The 21,384-nt window shown below is 43.6% G+C and overlaps 1 protein-coding gene across 2 annotated transcripts in view; it reads left to right on the top strand.

The window, feature by feature from the left end:
- LOC306944159 (protein eva-1 homolog C-like) overlaps positions 1 to 21,384 on the top strand; it is a gene marked incomplete at both ends in the record, with an annotated part of 189,016 nt that overhangs the window by 63,402 nt on the left and 104,230 nt on the right. For both annotated transcript variants that reach the window (XM_079532625.1, XM_079532624.1), the window contains one exon: positions 8,540 to 8,692. In XM_079532625.1, coding sequence (XP_079388751.1) covers positions 8,540 to 8,692 — 153 coding nt within the window. The remainder of the gene's footprint in view (positions 1 to 8,539; positions 8,693 to 21,384) is intronic.

Raw genomic sequence — 21,384 nt, 5'->3', positions numbered from 1 at the left:
TGTTGAATTCAGTGAATGCTGTGTGAAAAGCTGGGTTTTGTTATGTGTCCTTAATGCTTTCACTCTCTAGCCAAAATTTGCAGATGCTGTGAGCAAGAATGAAGGGCCATGCAAAGAGAGAGTTCTTATAGAAATTTCTGATGGGAGCAAAGAGGGATCATAGAATCATAAAATGGCCTGGGTTGAAAAGGACAATGAACATCCAGTTTCCATCCCCTGCTGTGTGCAGGGTCGCCAACCACCAGACCAGGCTGCCCAGAGCCACATCTGAATATATTCCTGGTGCCTTTAGCCTGGTGATTAATTTCAGTGCTGGGATAGGCTGGTAATTCAGCAGTTATCAATCTTTTCAGAAAAGCATTAATCTGCTTCATAAGACAGTTTTATTGGTGGCAGGAAGAGGTCACTGTATTGTTCACTGCATTGCTGTTTTGGTGGGCTAGCCTTTCCAAAGCAGTGCAATGAAGTGTGGGCTGTTAAAGTGGCGCATTCTCCCGGCCCAGCCACTGAGGCAGTAAAATAGGTCTTTTGCCTCCTGTATTCATCAACTTGCTGTTGCTTATCTGTATCAGTTCAGAACTGCTAATGCTGCGCAAGAAATTTATAAGAGCAATAAAACTTCAGGCAGCAAGTGCGGTAGCTGTGAAAAGGTGTAAATAAAGGAATGTTATAAATAACAGAGCATAGATCCATCAGCCTGTGATCTGGGTCAGAGAAATCTTAATGAGAATGATTAATATTGCTTTAGGCCTTTCAGTCATACTTCAGAAAATCAGCCCAAAGTCATTAATGGGATGAAGTGGGATGAAAAATGAGCTCTTTGCTCCCAAACGTTTTCTTTAACTCTCATCTCAGAGTGTAGTGTATAAGTTTTGATACTGCTCTCTTCTTCCTCCTCAGATAATCGTACTATTCTGTCCTACAGGAAAGTGCAGCCAGGTGTCTTTAAAGTCTACTTTGGAGATGGAACAGAGTAGTTAATTTGCAACAGTGCCAGACTTACAGAGCAGAATATAAAATGACGACTGCTTCAGACCAATGAAAGCAACAGTGGGGAAGGGCTCCTCTTAAACACTGCAAATAGAATGGGTACATCAGGCCTGTAATTTTAAAGGAATCTGACAAGGTTGTTAGCAGAGAGCAATCTTGTCAAAACTGTTTCAGACCTTCAGAATTCTGCAATCTTGAAATTTCAGGGTACTTTTAAGTTGGCAAACTGCTTACTTAGTGTAACTCTGGGCTATCATGCAAGTTGCTTGTTTCAGTTTCAATTTCTCTTTTGCAGAAGTAGTGTTCTCCATGCCACGAAAGATAGTAAACATCAGTTTTTAAAGGTTAAATTACAGCGTCTTCAAAAAAAGTTTATCAAAGGGAGTTTGAATTTAAGTGATGTTAAAAGGCATTCCTTTGTATGAATCTGTGGCATTCTTATTTGTTTATGCTCAAAGATCACGGATGTTGAAATGAGTGAATGCACACACAGTCCACAGTTCACGTGTTTGTGGTGGAGTCAGAGGAAACGCCATACTTGGATTCTAGAGGTCTTTGCTGTCTTGGAAAGGTCTTTACCTACTTACGCCTAAGGGAAGGCTGACTTGATTGACATGGATTTATACAAATCTAGAGATGAATGCGTAGCAGATTCACACTGATAAAGGTGAAGCCCTGGAACTCAGATATGAGGTACTTCATTTGTAATTGAAAGTGACAGAGTTCTCTCTTTCTTACAGAAGGTATACCCTGGGTTCTGGAGGAAACAATAAAGTAAAAGCAGAAAAAAAGCATCACATGCTGTGAGGAAGGATACTGGATGGGTATATTAAGCTGAGCAATTCATGGGCTGCTCTGTTGCACAAGCACTCTAGTTCAAGGGTGCCCCTTAGTTATCTGTGCTGGTGTTTAATACTTTTCCTGTGTTGGACACTTATCTCTTTAATTCTCCCAGAAGAGACATTAACAGATGCTAGCTATGCTCATCTCTTGTATGATCAACAAGATTGCTGGAACTGGTTGTCCAAGGAGATTGTGAAGTCTCAGTCCTCAGAGACATTAAAATCTTGACTGGACATGGCCTGAGCAACTTGCTCTAGCTTACAGTAGTTTAAGCACTTACAGTAGTTAAGCACAGAGGTTGGCCTAGACAGTCCCCAGAATGGCCTTCTGACTTGAGTGACTGTATGAATTATGGTCTGGAGTGATCACATCCGTAGAAAAGAGTTCAACTTTTCATGGCTAGGTCTTGTGTTGGCTTTTTCCATTAGGCTGACACAAAAAAAATTGCAGTGTGATGACTCCTGCAATATATCTTCTTCTGCCAGAATCATAATAATTAGGTGATCACTTTCAGTCTCTGTGAAAGCTGAATTTTAACTTATGACTAAATTGTTATGTATTCCATTTGTACTATTCTACTTCCCTTTCCACTGTTGTAGCAGAAATGCTAAAAGGCACAGCTTGAAGCAGTGATGGAGCACCTGGTGGGAAAGCAAGGCCAGCCCAGGGGAGCTCAGCTGCATGCAGTGTACTGAGTGACCAGAAGGGCTGGAGACAGGATCCACCCTTCCCAGCTCTCATTTAAGAGCTGGCAGTGAGGTGAGGGGGTCCCTCTGGAGATCCCTGCATGCTTGAGGCCTCCTGAAGGTAAGCAGCCTCTTTCTTTTGCTTCTGTGCCTGCTGCTGATGCATTCAAGCAAGTCCTTGCTTGCTGCAGTCTAGGGCCTTGCTACTCTGTTGTCACTGCTGCTTTCTATCTCCCTTTCATCTCATCTTCCATCTCATTACAGTGTTACAACTGTGTATTTCAAGTTTTTGACTTCAAAACTAATCAGTATCTGATAGGTGCAGGAAGAGTGATGGAGTGCTTTGGATGTGTGCTGTCTTTAGCGCTGTTCTTGTGGAGATAGTGGCTCTGTGAGGAAGAGAGTAGCCTTTATGCCCCTTTTTATAGACCAATTCTATCTGCTACCAAAGGGTTAAACACAATTAAAGAATTAAAGTAGTGTTGGTGGAGTAGTTCTACATCATGAAAAAAGCAGATCACGCAAATTACCATCCGTGGTGATTTCATGCTGGTGGGCAGCACAGCTTCACCATGTTGTTCTCTCACTCCTCCTCAATGGAACAGGAGGAGAAAATATAGTGAAAAACACGTACAGGTTGAGATAAGGACAAGCAAATTTGACCCAATTGCTGTCATGGGCACAAAGGATTCAGTGTAAGGGAGATTAGTGTAATTTATTGTCTACTGATAGCAAAGTAAAAACCTTCTTTTACCTCACACCTCCCTTGCAGCACAGGGGAATGGGGACTGCAGTCATCCCATAACATTTAGTCTCTGCCTCTCCTCCATGGTCTCTCGGCACACCGCCCTTCCCCTCCTCATCCCACCTGGGCATCCCACAGCTGCAGCCCTCCAGGCAGTGCCCAGCACAGCTCGGTACCACAGGTCCCCCTTCAGGCCCTGCTCCAGCCCTGTCCCCACGGCAGCAGCTCCCCCGGCCCTCCTGCTGCACCGTGGGCTCCTCTCTACAGGCTGCTCCTGTGGGGCTGCGTCCTTCTCCAGGCCACACCTACTGTAGGTGAGACCAGCTACATTTCCTACATAACCTCTTTGTTCAGATCCCTGCTTCCGAGATTTAAATCCTTCAGGGCTTTCTGAGGAAGGCAGATTCCTCTTTCCATGTCTTTCCAGCTCTTTGATCCGGGAAATAGGTCAACTTTTATGCACTGATTATGTGAACCATGCATATTTTAATTAGCAAAATTTCATTTTTTTTCTACTGCTAGTTCTGTTTAAAAACAGTTTTAGACAAAGTAGACCTCTGGCATTAAGGCTTCCAACGCCTTGTTAGATGTACAATCTTTGTAAGAGCTTTTATCTCTGAAGCTCTTTGGAGCCTTAGCCAGTTGAGTTACATTTTGAGTTTCTCAATTGTGGTCATTCAGAAAATATTCATGGGCCGTAGGTGAAAATGTCCTTAAGGCACTGATTTGATTTACTGCAGGTCAATATTTTGGTATTCTCATATATTCTCATATGCATTCTATTATCACAATGGTTCTTGTTTACATTGCTATTTGAGAGAGCCGTTTTTTCCATTAGAAACATTTATGATTATTTCTCTTCAATTGTTCTAGCTTTGTTATCATAATGCCGTATATTGGCCTCTAAAATGTGTCTAGAAAAGCCTGCAGCTGTTCCCTCCTTGGTTTCTCTCTGTTGAATTATGTTTAAGTCAGTGTATCTGAAAACAGGCAGTAATAGAAGGGATATTATCCTTAGTAAATATCTTAATCGTGATAAATCTCTCTTGCCCTACAAGTGACTGCATGGGGATTAGAGTTGAGTAAACATTTGCTGAATATCACTGCCACCTTTCCTAGGCCATTTAAATGTGTTTAATTTTTCAGGGTGAAACATGAAGCCCACTAATACAAATGTTTGTATTTGGACTGAATTATATCCAGACTGTAACAGTTAGATCAGGGTTAGGGCCAGATTGTGACTGATCTGTAGGAGGCCAGTTCTACTTGAGAGAACGAGAGAGAAGAATGCAGATTCATTTCTAGTCACTTACGCTGCTTCAGTTCTTTTCAATATTTATATAATGCTATTATGGGTTGAAGTACCAGTAAATATATGGATGATGCTTTGCTCTGTATTGTTTTTCACATCAGTCACAGCCCTTAAAATTACCCGATGCCTGGGAGCCATCACTGTCTGGATGTAAGACAACTGGCTTTAGTTCATCCTGGCTAAGATGGAGGTGGCAGAGCTATGAAACAGAAAATACTTCCAGGGGTTTTATGTCCTACGTAACATCACTTTCTGTTTGTTTATGTAGACTTCTGTCAGGTTGCCCAGAAACACAGAGAGAACCTGTTCTCCAATGATCAAACTCATGGGAAATTTTAAGGAGTCTGAAGTAATACTGTGTGCTTCATCTGTATTTGTTCTTTTTTAGTCCTTCCTTTCAAAAAAGTTGCATTTTAATCTGTGACAGCTCAGGGATCTGCGCTCTTGATAAGCCCTGCCTTGGCCGTAGCCGAGTATTGGTGTCCTTGGTAAGCAGCAGCTCCAGCAGACTTTCTTATGGCAGAATTCAGTGGCTCTGAGGAGGTGACATCTGTTGCAGATGGCGTAGCCCTCCTGCACCACAGTGCAGCATGTCAGCAGCACGTCGCCCTGTGCCAGATCCCAAGGAGTGCGTAGTCAGCTTCATTGCCCTGGTTTAGTACTGTGAGTCACTCATCAGACAGTTTCCCCCACCAGCTCTGAATGTAATTTCCCAGAGCTGCTCTGAGAGTAAGAACTGAAAACGTGCTTTATTGTTGATTTTCTCAGCTCCTGGACTGACTCTCAGCAGAGGTGTGAATGGCATCTGGAGAAGATACAATACTCACTGCATCCAATCCCAGTGAAGTTTCCAAATCACAAGCTCTAACTTTGAACAATCAACAGAACTTATTAGGGTTCTAAGGGCCTTAAATGAGACCTCAGGACATGTAGTTAAGCAATCAGTTACATTTGTTAATTGGGAGTGGTAGCTAGTAATAAATCAGAAGAGGAAATTGAGTTACTGCCCTCTAAGAAACAAGAGCTTTGCAGGGGACCCTAGCACTTGTTCTTTAGGCATACTGGCAACTTTTTCTTAAGTCGATCTACTGTTTCATATTTCAGCCAGTCAGGAGTGTTTTCTCTTTCTGTAGTACTGCTGCAACTATGTATAGCTTGCCCTATTGCACAGTTTAATGCCCTAGTGCTTTTAGCTTGAAACTATTGTTTTTTAAGTTTATTAATATCTGTTATACACTGTTAGGTGTTAACACTGTGTAACCAAATTTAAAGCTGATCCCATTTCCATCCCAGAAGAAACAGAAGTCTTATTTAAAAATCAAACAAACTAGAGATGAAGATAACCACTCAGTATATTCAGTGTGCCATGCAGGTAATGGTGGTAATGACTGCAATACCCACACAGAAAGTATGGGCGGACTGGTTCATTAGAGCAGTGTGAGGTATCCTCTCTCTCTGCATACTTTGATGTTAAAAAGAGCTTCTGCTGCTGCCTCCAGTCTGTTCTGCATGCAGAGCTGGCCATGGGTTGAGCACTGCAGGTATTGCTGAGTATGTTCTTTTAACAGTCGGATTCTCCCATGAATGAGTTACATCTTAATTCTGCCTTCATCTACAGGGAAGAGAGCTGGACAAGAAGGTGTTTCCCTGCTCCATACATATTTCGGATGTCTGAAAGTTTTCTGGTGGTGGCATGAAAGATGGAATTTTTCAGAGATTTTTATATGAAGCTGGAGGGGAAGAAGGAAGATGAGATACCCAAATAACTGGTGTGTGGGTTTAAGTTTGTCATCTGGTCTGTGAGGGTCTGGGCCACAGCTTCTACTCTCTGGGTGGTTGCTCTGATTGTCAGGTAATAGGATATTTTGAAGGGGCTGTTTTTTAGCTTTGAGTTGGAATTTCCATGTTGAGCATGGAGAGTCACTTGGACACTTCTTTTCAATCAGTACGTGTGTGTTTTGGTGTAATGTGTTTCCTTCATGTAGTTTCTTCTGAAAAAAACTGATCCTACTGTTAGCAGGGGTTGAACCAGATTGTGTTCCAAGAAGCCTTCCAACCTGAATTCATCTGTGATTCAACTTTCGTGGAGCATTTCTGTCTAGCTCCCATTAGGGATAAATGATTCCTGGGCCAGTAGTTGCAGTACAGTAAAAACTGTTGAATTATGTCACGTCTCCCATGATGCAAAAAGACTTAAGTCACATAATCATGGAATTGCAGGGATTGGAAGGGACCTCAAGAGATCATCAAGTCCAACCCCCTGCAAAGCAGGTTCCTTCCCTACAGCAGGTTGCTCAGGACGGTGTCCAGGAGGGTCTCGAATATCTCCATAGAAGGAGACTCCATAACCATTCTGGGCAGCCTGTTCCAGTGCTGTCACTCTGATGGTGAAGAAGTTGTTCCTTGCATTAGTATGGAACTTCCTGTGTTCCAAGTTCTGCCCATTGCCCCTCATCCTACTGTTTGCTCACCACTGAAAAGAGTCCATCCCTATTGACTTTGCTCCCACACTTTAGGTGTGGATGAGACAACGATGAGGTCTCCTCTCAGCCTTCTCTTCTCCAGGCTGAACAATCCCGTCTCTCAGCCTTTCCACATATGGGAGATGCCCCAGGCCCTTCATCATCTTTGTCACCTTGTGCTGGACTGTTTCTAGGAGATTCCTGTCTTTTTTGAACTGGCAGCCCAGAACTGGACACAGTATTTGAGATGTGCATTAAATTAACTAAATATTAAGTATTAAACTGTAATGAAAATATCTTGTGTTCTTATTTATTATGTTTTATAAATATGGACTTAGCAGAAGTCTTTGTCTATCTGTATATATAGATATATCTATTTGTGATATCACGCATAGGGACAACTATCATGTCTGTACTATACACAGGGCCTGGGACAGTTGCTGGCGCTGGCTGATGATGATTTACACTCTTTAGTTGTTAGCATGCTCTGTGGCACGGCTTTGATCTGGAGCAGTCAGCAGCATTAAGATGATGACTGATTATGCTTTGGAAGTTACTGTGGATCAGGGACATAAGTAATGGGAATGACTTCCCATTAAGTCATTCAGATGCAACACCTTGCAGTAGGGAAGAAAGGAGTTCAGCTGTGTGAATGCCAACTGAATTATATCAGTTGGCTTTGGGGCTGGAGAGTAGTCTTTGACCTGTTGTGACTACATTTCTAAAGGTAAATAATGCAGTCAAGTGGAAAGTAAGTCACTCTGCTGAGACTGGGGAGGTTGGGATCAGCTGTTTTGATCTGAAGCATGCATATTGGTTTTCTTTCTCTCTATCTTGCATGCTTATAGATGTCTAGCTATTAAGACTCAGCTCTTCAGATTAGTGTTATCTTCTGTGGTGTTTTAGCAGACATGCTTGGGGAGGGCCTGTTCTAGGTTGGGACCTCTAGGGGTTCCCATAATACAGATAATAGAAAAGAGAAGGGAATGATGAGATTTCTTGTGAAATAATTGCTTAGTCGTTATGGCAGATGTAAACTGAGTTCTTCTGTGTGCAGCGGTCTTAGAAAAGCGACAGTATATTTTGTGGCTTTGGACTGTCTATTTCAAGGATTTGAGGGGCAGAATATGGAACGAAAATTTGGCACATGAAGGGCTGATGAGAAATGTGTCTAAAGATGTGCCTTCGCCTTCCCCTGCCACAGACTTCTAATATCCCTAGGAGAAATCTCTCAGTTGCCATACTTCATGCACGTGTCCACCTATTCATTGGAATTCACATGGGCTGGGTTGAACAGTGTTCATTAAGTGTTCTGGTAATGCAAGTGATCACTGCTACTCTAGCAAATGCAGTTATAAAGCTGGGCTTCTGGCAGCTGATGTGCACCTCTGGACAGATGCCCGGTCACTACTGCCTCTGACAAACTCACACCATGGAGAAGTGATGAGGCTGCCGGATGCTTGCCTCTGTATCAGCTGAGTAATTGTTTGTTTTCTTCTAGATGAGTACAAGAGTAAAGTAGCCTGTGAAGATGACAAGCTGCGGCTAAGCTGTAAGAAGAGCATGGTGATAGCCATTTACTCTGCTATCTTTGGAAGGACACGGGGAGGCAGCCTGGAGTGCCCGTACCAAAACCTAGGGATGCACATGATTGGTAAGAATGGCTTTATGGAGCACACTATTCTGGGAGTCTGAGCAGGTTTATCTCATTTACTGTCATCTCACAGTGCTGGCAGGGAGCCTGGATAGGAAAGGCAGAACTGGCACATGCAGCCTGTCACTGTTGTGCTCCTGATGTGTGGAGCTTCCTTAGCCAGTGGTGAGCTGCATCATAAGTGCCTAACTGAGGTACTGAAGGTAGAAGCCATGGCCAAGTTAGGAAGCTGCAGGCTTTTGGCAGATTCATCAGACTTCACGGTGCTCCTTGAATTCCTTACTCAACTGTTTGCCTTCCTGGTACTCCATACCCTCTATCTATACCATGGAGAGGTATGTTATTGGTAGGTGTCACGGACAGTCTACAGCTAAGTCAAGCCTTGACATTGTATTTAAAATTTTATTCGCATTAAAGCAAGGGGTAAAAATTCAAAAAGCAAGCTGTTAAGTTGAATCACGTTACAGTCAGCTCGGGGTACCTCTGAACAGATTCTTTACTCAGGCTGTCGTAGTTTCTTACATTCATGTGTTGAAGATTCATAAACTTCAGAACATTCACTAAAACTTTCTGTTCTTGAGCCAACGTGAAATGAGTTTGAGCATTTTAGGCTGTGTCAGAGCGTATGTCCTCAGTGCAAAACCAGGTGGCTGGCATTCTTCACCACTTTCTGCAGAACTGAAAGGGGGCTAACCACTTTCGCTAAAGAATTGCCTCTAGAGAGGGAAGGGCTTCAGAAGGGGCTGCAAAAGTAGCTTAAGGGGCTGCTGGGGTCTGTGCTGGTGTCTGTTCAACTGTACCTGGAGATCTTTGGTTTCACGGCTGCTGATCCTGTGCCCTTAAGGAGTTAAATGTTGTTCAAATGGAACCATGCTTGGAAACATGATATGCAGGTGATGGGTGTCAGTAGATGAGTGGTAGAACCAGGCTTGTCAATTAATTTGTGCTGCATGGAGAGTGCCTTGGCTGTGTAACTGGAAAAACCTCAGCACTTGCAGCATGGTGGAGTAGTTCAGGGTCTCCTACACAGTCCTATGTTTTGGATGCATGGTAGAAAAGTCCCTGTTCTTTAATCTCCCATCTTTGGAGGCAACACGTGCCTTTGGATGCACTCCTTTTGTCCCCTAGTTGGAGTAGAAGCTATTAAGTTTGACAGGATGGCCGAAGCAGGCAGACCAGTGCAGTGGTGGTTTGACTGCTGGATGACAACTTGCCAAGTCAGCAAAATTGGATGGGTTTCTAGAGCACACCTGAGCACACTGCTCCTTTTTCCTTCCTGAGAGTGCAGAAAAAGATACGTATTGGTGACAAAGTGCTAACGCTGGGATTTGCTCTTGTATGTCAGCGTGAAGCGAAACTCTTCATTTTGAATCAAAGACACGCAGGGTAAAGTTTTCCTCTTCTAAGTGCAATGTCCTGAAACTTGGCCAGACTGAGAGTGGGGTGTATGGCACAAGAAAGTGGGGTGGGAGGCAGTGGAGCAAAGCTGTAGTTAAAGGAACAAACTGCAAGGCATGAAGCAGAGCTGCACAGACACCCTACTAAGTGTGGTACTTGCCAAGGAAACAAGGTTTTGTGGGAGGTGACCCAATGGGCCAGAGCTCTAGTTATGCAAGGAAGGGGAAGGTGGCTGTGGTTATGATTCCACTGTTGGCCCCACAGGAGAAGACAGTGTAGGATCCGTCTGTAACCCAAATCAGCAAAAAGCATATTTGCACTATGCTTGCCCACGGCATACTGAAGAAGTAACAGGCATGCATCCATTCACAGTACTGAAGTGAGGGGGCTGTATTCCCAGCTGCCACCAGCAATTCTGGGATCTGTGTGCAAAGTCCCCCAAACTGCTTCAGAACTTGCACTCCTGCCATGAGCTTATCTAGCCCAGAAGGCAACTGTTCCTTCAGGAACTGGTAAAAGCACCATGACAAGCTTTCTCTAGCTAGGGAACACTTCTCCGCACGTTTCCACAGCCCTGCGATATGGAGAGGGCTGCTCTGTGACAGCCTTTGATCTCAAACACTAGCAAGGAGCTGATCTCACAAACATGGCTGTGAGTCAGACTTTACAGCAGCACCACTTCCCATAAGGCAGAACCCAGCTACGTTCTGCACGCGAAAGATTTGCTCTGTTTCAGTTTCACTGGAATTATGATTTGTGTCATGCCAGAGCCTTGGCAGAGGGCCTTTTCGTGGGATGTAGGTCCTGGAAAAGTCTGCAGCCATTAGTTTATTCAGGTAGTATGAGCTACTGACGAGTGAAGAACTTGTCGGTGCCCCAGAGGTGGGGAGAGAGATCATCCTCTCCTGATGAAAAGCAGCTCAGAAAATGTTATTCCATCCATTGCTTTTGTGAATAAAATGTACGTTTGGGTTGAATTTAGCAATTTTCATCATCTACAGATGAGACTTTTAAAACACTGAGGGATGAGGAGGAGAGTTGTCCTAACAGATCAGGGTACTATTGCCATGAGGTAACAGAATAAATCATTTAATTTGCTCTGCCTTGAAAAAGACCTTGTACTATAGGAGTGCTGAGCAGTAAAGCCTGCTAATGGTGAATTTCTTGGGTTCTGCAGAGACACGCAACATTTTGGGTGCACACTGGGAGGAGTGTGAGGTTTGTCAATGCATTATAGCCCTTTAACACCTGGACACCCAGCCGTCCTTCTGCTGCTTTTGGGTAGTGTGGAGTCCCCAGTCAGACTTAGCACTCCATTTCCCTGTCAAACATGTGCTGTCTTATGTCTATATGACCGTGCTTAGCATCTGAGAAGAGAAAGTTTTTGTGAAGGACTCCATCCTATCCCTGTCATGTTAAAGAGGAAAACTGCCAGGATCCCCTTTTAACTGGAAACACACTGAAACTTGTGCCTCTGAGCATAATGGGAAACCCCCTGAAAACATTTGGACCTCTCCTTTGAATGCCTTGGGAAGTCTGAGGAGCTCCTAAAGGAATTTGACCTTATTTGTAACTCCATTCTTAATAAAGCTTCCACTTTGCTTTGCAGAGACAATATGCAGAGCATAGAGAGGTCTCTGGAGAAAAGGTTATTTGCAAGCAACAAGTCGTTAATATCCTTCAGCACAGGGAACCCTTTGCCCCCTTTATCATGCTGTTTACAGCTGCCTCTGCATCTCCGAGTTTATACAAGAGAAGCTAATTTAAAAAATGGACTTTTCTTACCCAGATCTGAGTGTATCAGGTAAATACCTAATTAAGAGTCTGAGTAGCAAGAACCTGGATGTTAAAAAAAAAACAACCTTTTTTAGTATTTAGTGGTATGATATCCTTGACCATGTTCAGTGCACCTGATACGTTCACATGTACATTTTTATAGTAATAGCCCTGAACCACAGGGAATGAGATAGACATGTCTAGCTTACTGCTAATACCAGGACTCAGGTCTCCTCTCAAGAACCCTGTCTCTCTCCATCAGATACGGAATCATAGAATGGCTTGAAAGAAACCTCAGAGATCATTCAGTTCCAACTCCCTGCTGTGGGCAGGGTTACCAACCCACTAGATCAGGCACCAGTACGGGTTGCCCGGGGCCCATCCAGCCTGGCCTTGAGCACCTCCAGGGATGGGGCGTCCACAGCATCTCTGGACAGCCTGAAAGATACAAAGCTACCACAGCAATTTCTCTCCTCTTCTGGGTAGAAATAATCTGGGCTTGGTTTCCTGAGTTGGCACAGGATTGGAGGGGCCAAAGCCTCCAAAGCCTCACTTCAGCTCATGGTGTGTAACTTAAACTCAGTAGTCTGCTGAGAAGTAGAATATTTTTATCACTTAATGTATAGATTCTCTCCTGTAATCTCATGTAGAGAAAACAGATGTGTTTGCGAAGCCCTGAGGAAACTCAGATGGAAGTGACTCTCTCTAGGTCATTGGATCTGATAAGGAAAGAGCAGAAAAATGAGTTTAGCGAAGAAGCCTGTGCCTTAGGTGCTCATTCCCTGGCATTTTTTTCATCTTAATGCAAGAAGATGATTGAACCCTGTTTGTTTTGATTTCTTCCTCTTGAGGCAAATGTATATATGACTGGAACTAGAGCTTTCACGGTTCCTCTTATAAATATTTGTTATACCACATAAATAATAGGCTCTTTAAGTTTGTCTGTCTGTGATCAGATCTAGCATGTGAATTAGAATGAATTACATGCAATTAAAGAAAATCATTTTAATCTGTGGTATGTTCTATTCCACCCTATATTTCTGCCAGTGCAAGTCTGTAACTGGGCTCTAAACCTGGTCTTAAGTGAAATGCTTAAAAACAGAAGGTCTCCAAGCTGTGGAGGTGGGGCTATGAGGAGCAGCGACTGCTGGCCCTGATGGGCTGGGGGTGGCAGGATAAGATCACAGAATCACAGAATGGCCAGGGTTGGAAGGGACCTCAAGGATCATGAATCTCCAACCCCCTGCCACATGCAGGGCTACCAACCTAAGATGGCGGAGCTGCTGGAATGCTGCTGCTGATTTTAGTAATTAATAGGTAATGCCATGTAACGGGATAATCCTTGAGCAGATCTGAGTGCTTGGGGCTGAAGCACTCTTGTGCTTTGGCCTTCACCATGAATATGGCAGCCTTTAAAATGGCTCAAACGTTGACTTCGTGGCATGAGCAGCAAGTACAATGGATTTGGACTCTGATTTTCATCTTTAAGGTTCCTACCAGGCTTCCAGAATTCTCCTTCCTGTAAGTGTGACTCCCTGCGTGTATTTTACATTCACTGTAGAACCTGCTGTACTGTATGTATAGCTATTACGAACAAGTTTTTAGAGGCCGATCTGTTCGTATGTAATAAAACCCACAAGTACCCAGGTTTTAAAGCTAAGTAAATACCAGTTGCAGTTTAATTCACATAATACCTTATTAAATCTTAACTGAAATGAAAATCCATTTAGAACGCTAGGCTAAAGTGAAATGAAGGCTGTTTTCAGAAAGTTATTTTTCAGTTCTTAGTTTGTATGTTTCACTTTTTGTTTCGAAGCACCAGAAGGTAATTAAAACCACTCTACAACTGTTTTTAAAAAGCTCAAACCATCGTTGGGTCGCATAGTCATAAAAATGATTTACATGGTGTAGTTCTCTGTAAGCACACAATTGCCATTAAAAAAAATAATAATAATGAAAAGCTCCATTCAAATTGGCTTCTGAGCAAGAGCTTCCTCAAAGCCAAAGTTCAGCTTGGTTTTAAAAAAAAAATATATATATAGTGGAGTATATAACCCTATGCAGTGGTTGTAAACAACAATTCTGGAAGTTGTAATTCAAAAAGCACTAGCAGACTTTGTGTTGATATTCATGTGATGCTTGAGGAAATGAAGGGGGTACTTCTCACTCCTTCAGGATGGTAAATGTATGCTGTAACCAGCCTTATAAAGGATGCCTGTTGTCTTAGTATTAGCTAAAAGCAAATTCAGAATATGCTTTTAAAAATAAAAGGGAAGAACATAGGAGATACAAATCTATAGCATTTCAGCATATTTCCATGGAGTCACTCTGAATGAAAACTGGTGTAACTTGTCCAGAGCTGATGAAGCTTCTCTTAAAACAATTCAGATGTCAGTCAAGATTATGATATAATTACCACAGTGGTGAATCCTGAGCCTGAGAAACAGAGGTAATGTGAAATCCATGAGGCTGCAAGCATGCAGTGCTTTACTTTAAGAAGACCAAGAAGTGACTTGCAGGTTGTGTCAGCAGGATAGCCTTTTAAGATAGGTGGTCCACTCCCACTGCCTCTCAGGTAGAGATCTTGCTTCCGTGTAGATGCAGGCACTAATTGAAGCGTGAGCATCTTCAGGAAAACGCTTCTGTTGGGCTGTAACAAATGGAATGGACAGGTAGACTCAGGGCCTTCACAAAGCAGCGCATTTAATGCACCAGCCCTATCTTCTACTGGCTGAAGCAATAGCTGTTAGCTTCTTTGTTTTGTAACTTGAGTGACTTATGGCCCACAGTCAGTTGTTTTCTGCTGCAAATTAAATAATAAAAGTTTACTGTCTTTGCCAGCCCCAGACTTCTTTGTTCTCTGAGACTTCTTGAAGCCAAGCTCATTGGTGTCCTCAGATTCTCACTTTAGCTCCCAGACCTGCAAAATATTATTCATTTGCTCAGCTTCACACACTCAGTCTCTGCCAAACTCGAGCCTCACATGTTTTATATGAGTTCTGCTTCTAGATACAAAGGTGATAAGAAGATTTGAGATCACATTAATAAACCAAACGCTTCCAATTGTAACTATAGCATCTGCAACTAAGTCTGCAGTGTATTCAGCTCCAGTCTGCAGATGTAAAGCGGGTTGGTTTTTTTTAAGATTCCTGTTTTATTTTTTATCAAGAAATCTTACTGTGTGTTTCTGAGAAAAATCCTGTCCCTTGCTTTAGAGGCATTTCCTCCCAAAGCTGTCACTTGCTTCTGAATGATTTCCCTCAAAGGAATGCTTGCCTTAGCTCATTCCTTTTGCCTTCTCATCAAAAGTTAATGAGGACAGAAGGGGTTCCACTGAATGGAATATCAGGTGTAGGTCTACTCCCAGTGCAGCCAAAGTATCATTGAGCCAAAGAGTGCCACAGAATTTGTCCCTTGATCAGGTAATACCAGTTGTGTTTTAGTTCCTCGTTGCTTACCTCCCTTGCGCTAATGGAAACAGTACTTCAGGCAGGGATTCTGTTTCTGAAGCCTTCAATTACAGCCAGTCACTTGGTTCTTCTGATACTTCAAGATCTTTTACTTTGTTGAAAAAGTAGCATGAGTGCTCCAATATTTGTCCTAGGTTCAGAGAGTGCTTCCTCTGACAAGTGGGTGAAGGTTTCTTCTTAAGCTCTGTTTTAATTCTTGTCAATTCTTATGTGAAATAAGGGCACTCAGGACTAATATGCAGTGGGAGCCATTGAGATTATTGGTGGAAAACAGATCTGATGCTCAGATGAAAGAATAATGAGCTAGAAGAATAAAAATGTCCTGTCAGACAACACTCCTAAGATCCTGAGGTCTGTGAAGAACAGGAAGAATTGACTCTCTTTATTCTGACAAAGAGTCACTGGGGTGTTCTCCATGCCCCACTGCCTTGCTGTCCCCATAGGCAGCCTGTGGAAAAGGCACTACCTGACAGCCTTACAGCATGCTAACTTGTGAATGCATTCAGGTGTATGTAGTCCTGCTTGCTCTGAAAAGCCTGCCTATGTGAAAGAGGCTGCAGAAGAGGCAGGATGTGGCAGGTGAGTCTGACCCTAAGGTCAGTAAATGCGCAGATGCTCAAGATATAGTTGGGCACTTGGCACGTGCCCAATTTCATTATGCTATTAGTTACCCATCTCAAAGCAAGATTCCACATCTGTGGATCCATCTGTGATGACTTGGAAAAGACTCTGACCTCCACCACAGCTTGAGCTAAGAGTTACTGTAATACAAAAACTGAACTGACTGGAAGCATTCTTTTGAACCCAAATAGGTTTTGCCATCAAAAGAAGTAACAGTGAGTAACCAAAGTAGTGGATGTGATTAATAGGCATTTTTAAAATGTCTCATTTTTTTTGTTGTTTTTCACCAGGAAAAAGTAATAAAAATCAGTCATGCTGGGAAACAGCCTTTAACTGACCAGAACCCATTCATTGTGGTGAGCTCGATGATTTGGACGCTATGTCACTGAGATTGATTCCAGTAGAGCTGCTGCTCACTGCAAGCTACAGCTGGTAAAATTCTCCAGTATGGTTTTGGTATCATCTGATTTGGGTTTTACCCCTGGCAGAGGCCGGGCAGATGAAGACAGAAGATCCAAGAGCAGCCTACCAGTCCTGGAATACTAAATTGAAGTGGTAAAATGAATTGCCTATCAAGGGTTTAGGCTAAAAGTTGTGAAAAGAAGCTGCCCAGCAATATACAGGCTTTTTGTGAAGAGTAGTTACAGCTCACTCAGTCCAAATTGGGAAAAGCCGACCCCCAACACTAAGGCTGCTTTGTTGAAGAAGAGGAAATGGGTATTAGCTGTAGGTGATTGGATCCCTTTTCCATGTAGGGAGAGATGATGTGGCTACCTGGGTCAAGGGCTGTCAAAAGAGACTTCAGGGCCTAGGGACAAGTCTAAAGGAACTGAATGTGCAGCTCATCTTTTCTGCCTCCTGTGTTGGGTGAGGACATGGTAACAAACCAAAGGATCACTTCTCTGAATATGTGGCTTTGTGGCTGATGCCATCACCAGAACTCTGCGTTTTTTGATGACCAATTAGCCTATATGGTGCTGGGTTTCTAGGCAGTGGATGGGGTTTGCTTTCTCAGAGAGAATGGTCTTTGGGGAAAAGCTAGCAGGATTCACTGGGAGGGCTTTAAACCAGGTGTGAAGGGGGGTGGGAGATGGACAGTGAGCCTTTCCACGATAAAGTGTGGGAGGGCATAACTATACTAGAGAGAGAGGGCGCTAGTTCAACCTCCTGCCAGAGCAGGAACACCTGGACCAGGTCATAGAATCATAGAATGGCCTGGGTTCAAAAGGACCACATTGATCATCTAGTTTCAACCCCTTTAATGTGCGAGTCACCAACCACCAGACCAGGCTGCCCAAAGCCACATCCAGCCTGGGATGATCACAGGAATCTGTCCAGGCGGGTTTTGAATGCCTCCAGAGAAGGAGACCTCACAGCCTGTCTGGGCAGCCTGTTCCAGTGTTCTGTTACCCTTACTGTGAAGAAGTTTTTCTCATATGTACGTGGAACCTCCTACATTCCAGCTTGCACCCACTGCAGCTTGTTCTATCATTACACATCACTGAGAATGGCTTCATCCTCCTGACACTCACCCTTTACATACTTACAGACATTAACGAGGTCACCTCTCAGTCTCTCCTCCAAGCTAAAGAGACCCAGGTCCCTCAGCCTTCCCTTGTAAGGGAGATGCTCCACTCCCTTAACCATCTTTGTGGCTCTGTGCTGGACTCTCTCAAGTAGTTCCCTGTCCTTCTTGAACGGAGGGGCCCAGAACTGGACACAGTATTCCAGATGCAGTCTCACTAGGGCAGAGTAGAGGGGGAGGAGAACCTTTCTCTTCTTGCTAACTATTCCCCTTCTAACACACCCCAGGATGCCTTTGCCTTCTTGACCACGAGGGCACAGCGCTGACTCATGATCGTCCTGGTAACGCCTTTGACGCAGTACCCCACAACACTGGAAAGAGATGGATTTGATGCGTGGACTGTTCGATGGACAAAGAACTGGCTGCAGGATGGAGTCCAGAGAGTGGTGGTCAATAGTTCAATGTCTGGACGGAGTTTGGTGATGAGTGGTGTCCCCCAGGGGTTGGTGCTGGGGCCAGTGCTCTTTAATATCTTCATCAGTGACATCAACAGTGGTGTCATGTGCACCCTTAGTAAGTTTGTTGATGCCATCAAGCTGTGGGATGCAGTTGACACACCAGAGAGATGGGATGCCATTCAGAAGGGCCTAGACAGGCTTGAGCAGTGGGCCAGGTGAAGCTCATGAGGTTCAGCAAATCCACATGCAAGGCTTGCACCTGGGTTGAGGCAACCCCCACTACTAATACAAGCTAGGGGATGAATGGATTGAGAGCAGCCCTGCCAAAAGAGACCTGGGGGTGCTGGTGGATGGCAAGCTGGACACGAGTCGACAATGTGCCCTGGCAACCCAGAAAACCAACTATATCCTGGGCTGCATCCAAAGCAGTATGGCCAGTAGGGTGAAGGAGGAGATCTGCCTCTGGAGCACCGCATCCAGATGTGGAGTCCTCAGTGCAGGAGAAACATGAAGCTGTTGGAGTGTGTCCAGAGGAGGGCCACAGAAATGATCCAAGAGATGGAACACCTCTCCTGCAGCACAGGCTGAGAGCTGGGGCTGTGCAGATAGAGAAGAGTGAGGTGAGCTGAGGGTGGCCTGTCAGTATCTAAAGGGGAGCGACAGGACAGGAGGGGACAGACTCTTTAGCAGGGTCTGTGGTGATAGGATAAGGGGAAATAGCTTGCAGCTTAAAGAGGAGAGGTGTATGTTAGATATAAGGAAAAAGTCTTCTATAGTAAGGTGTTGGAACAGGATGCCCAGAGGTGATGTGGTGGATGTCCCATCCATGGAGACTTTCAAGGCAGGGCTGGATCAGGCCCTGGGCAACCTGATCTAGTGATCTGTGGTGTTCACTGCAGGGGAGCTGGACTAGATGACCTTAAGTGTCCTTTCCAACTCTAAGGACTCCCTGATTCTATGCCTCTGTGGAGTCAATCCGCAGCAGTAGTAAGGCTGGAGGGAAGTACAGCTTTTAGAAAGCATGTTCAGGATAAAGATGACAAAGTGAGATGATCCCACAGTCCTTCAAACCTGAACTTTAGTTTGAAATACCATGTTTCAAAAGCACAGCTTATATCTTTGAACATTTTTGCATTGAAGTTTCACCGTAGCCAGGAATCAGATCTATTCTTAGCGCACTGGAGCTATCCAAGATTAATGAAAGCAAATGGTGACTCTATCCCAGCCTTCATAAGTGCATTCTCTATCATCTGTGAGGACATAAAGTGCTTTTTATTGTTCTGCTGTGGGATTTGAGCTTTGTGGGCTTTAAAAGGTTCGTGACAGGACCCAGCTCTATTTAGCAGTAGACTTTCCATTAGACTGAGCTATGGTGTTGGCATTTGTGAGTGTCCTTCCCCATGTATCTGACACATGAGATCACTTGTTAGTACTAACATCACTGATGTTAGTATAGTGTTTAATATAACATGCACTGTTTGCACTTAGTAAACAAACAAGCCACAGGAGAAATGAGATGTCCTGAATAAGAGTGCAAACAAGAGTGCCAAATCCACTTTTCCTCTTCTAAGGAACAGGAACTGAGTTTGGCCAGCCGTATGGGGTCATAGCCCTACTCTGCTCTACCACATTGCTGGGCTTGCCTCCTCTGCATCTTTTCGGGATGCTAGCTACGTCACTTATAGAGAAGAGAACCTCTATTTTATTGCTTCTCTGAGGCAAGTGGAGGTGAAGACTTCATACCTGGAATCACCTCATGAAGAAGTACAAATATATTTGGAATTCTCACTTCAATCCAGCTCCTTTATATATTGTTTACTCTTGGAAGTTAAATTACCAGCATGTACATCATAAAAAGTAACACGAGTGATTTGGGTGTTTTTATACTCCTAAGACATGGGACCATGTTGTCACTTCTAGATGACATGATGCTAACTGTGGTTTATGAGGGTCTGGTAGCCTCACCTATCACCCATCTGTCGCTCTGGTATATTTTGACATCTTCAGTGCTTGTTAGTGAGAGAATAAAGATGCTAGATATGACACTCTGGCATGACCTCTATATTACAAATCCTTAGAAGTGTTCAAGGGAGATGATCCCATTTGGACCTTGCTGCTGCATTTTTTCAGTTCAGTGTGTTCTGTGCAGGCTCAGCAAGTTAACAGCTCAAAATATGAGAGAGGAGACCAAACTAATTTCAGTTTAAGAAGTACTGTGGGCTACTTGCCCTGGCAATTCTGGAAGTGCACAGGGCATTTGTGCTTATGTGCAGGAAAAATAAGGGAAAACTTGCCACTGTCACCAGTGTTATTTTTTATTAATTTGTTATTAATATCTAATATGTAATTTGTTATTGTGCCATAGAGTCTATTTATTGATTTATTTGGACTGGAAGAATATGACTGATTCTAAGAGAATGTCTTTGTCCTTACCATGGAAAAAATGAATACTCAGTTTTGGACTCCTCAGACAGATGTTGAAAAACACAGCAAATCCAGTGAAGGGCCACCAAGGTAGTCAGGGACTGGAACACACAGCATGTGGGGAGATGGTGAAAGACCTGCATTGGCTTGTTTTCATGAAGAGGAAGCTCAGGTAGGGATGTTATTGTTGTTTTTCTAATACCTAAGAGGTGGCTGTGCAGAAGACTTCTTGGGAATGCAAAACAAAGCAAACATAAATAAACAAACCCAACAAAAATAATCACAAAAGCAGTCAATACAAGCTGCAGGAATGGAAACCTGATTAGATACAGGAGAAGAAAAATTAAGCTGAAGAATGCCATAGCCCAAGGAGGTTGGGGATTATTTACCTGTGGGTATTTTCAAAACTTGCCTAGACAAAATCCTGAGTAACATGATGTAACTTCAAAGCTGGCCCTGTTCTGAGCAGCAGGCTGTACTGGATAAGCTCCAGATACTGCTTCCAATGTAGTTACTGTATGATTTATATGCTACAGTCCAAACAGGTGACTCTTCCGTATTATTTGAATATTCACTGAGTTCAGTATTTTCAATATTGAAATCTCTAAAAATTCTGTATAAATCGGGCTTTTAAAATCTTGGTTCTTTACTGCCTGTGCTGAGGGATCTTATCCACATGTATAATTGGAGCATGCAGAGTCTCTTCTGCTTTCTGCTCATTTTGTCTGGCACAGGTGGAGCTGGAGCAGCCTGGTGATTGGAGAGTCAAGCATGACACTGCTGGTGGTTAGGCGAATATGGAGGACGTAGGTCTGTGCCCTAAGAAGTTGGGTATCTAAGGCTTACCTGAATGTGGCAAACTAGTAGTGCCAAGGCCTGGGTACAGATACTGTAAGATCTTCTGTTCTGTTAAATTACACTGCACTTGTTGCCATAATTAGTTGTCTTGGCCCGACTCACACTAACAGTCAGCCCAGAAACTGGTTTAAAGTTGTATGTGGGACAGGGTTGATTCCTATC

This window comes from Tetrao urogallus, assembly GCF_951394365.1.
Source record: "Tetrao urogallus genome assembly, chromosome: 2".
NCBI classification, from domain to species: Eukaryota; Metazoa; Chordata; class Aves; order Galliformes; family Phasianidae; genus Tetrao; species Tetrao urogallus.
The sequence above is the reverse complement of the archived record's forward strand: the minus strand, read 5'-3'. Positions and strand labels throughout refer to the sequence as shown.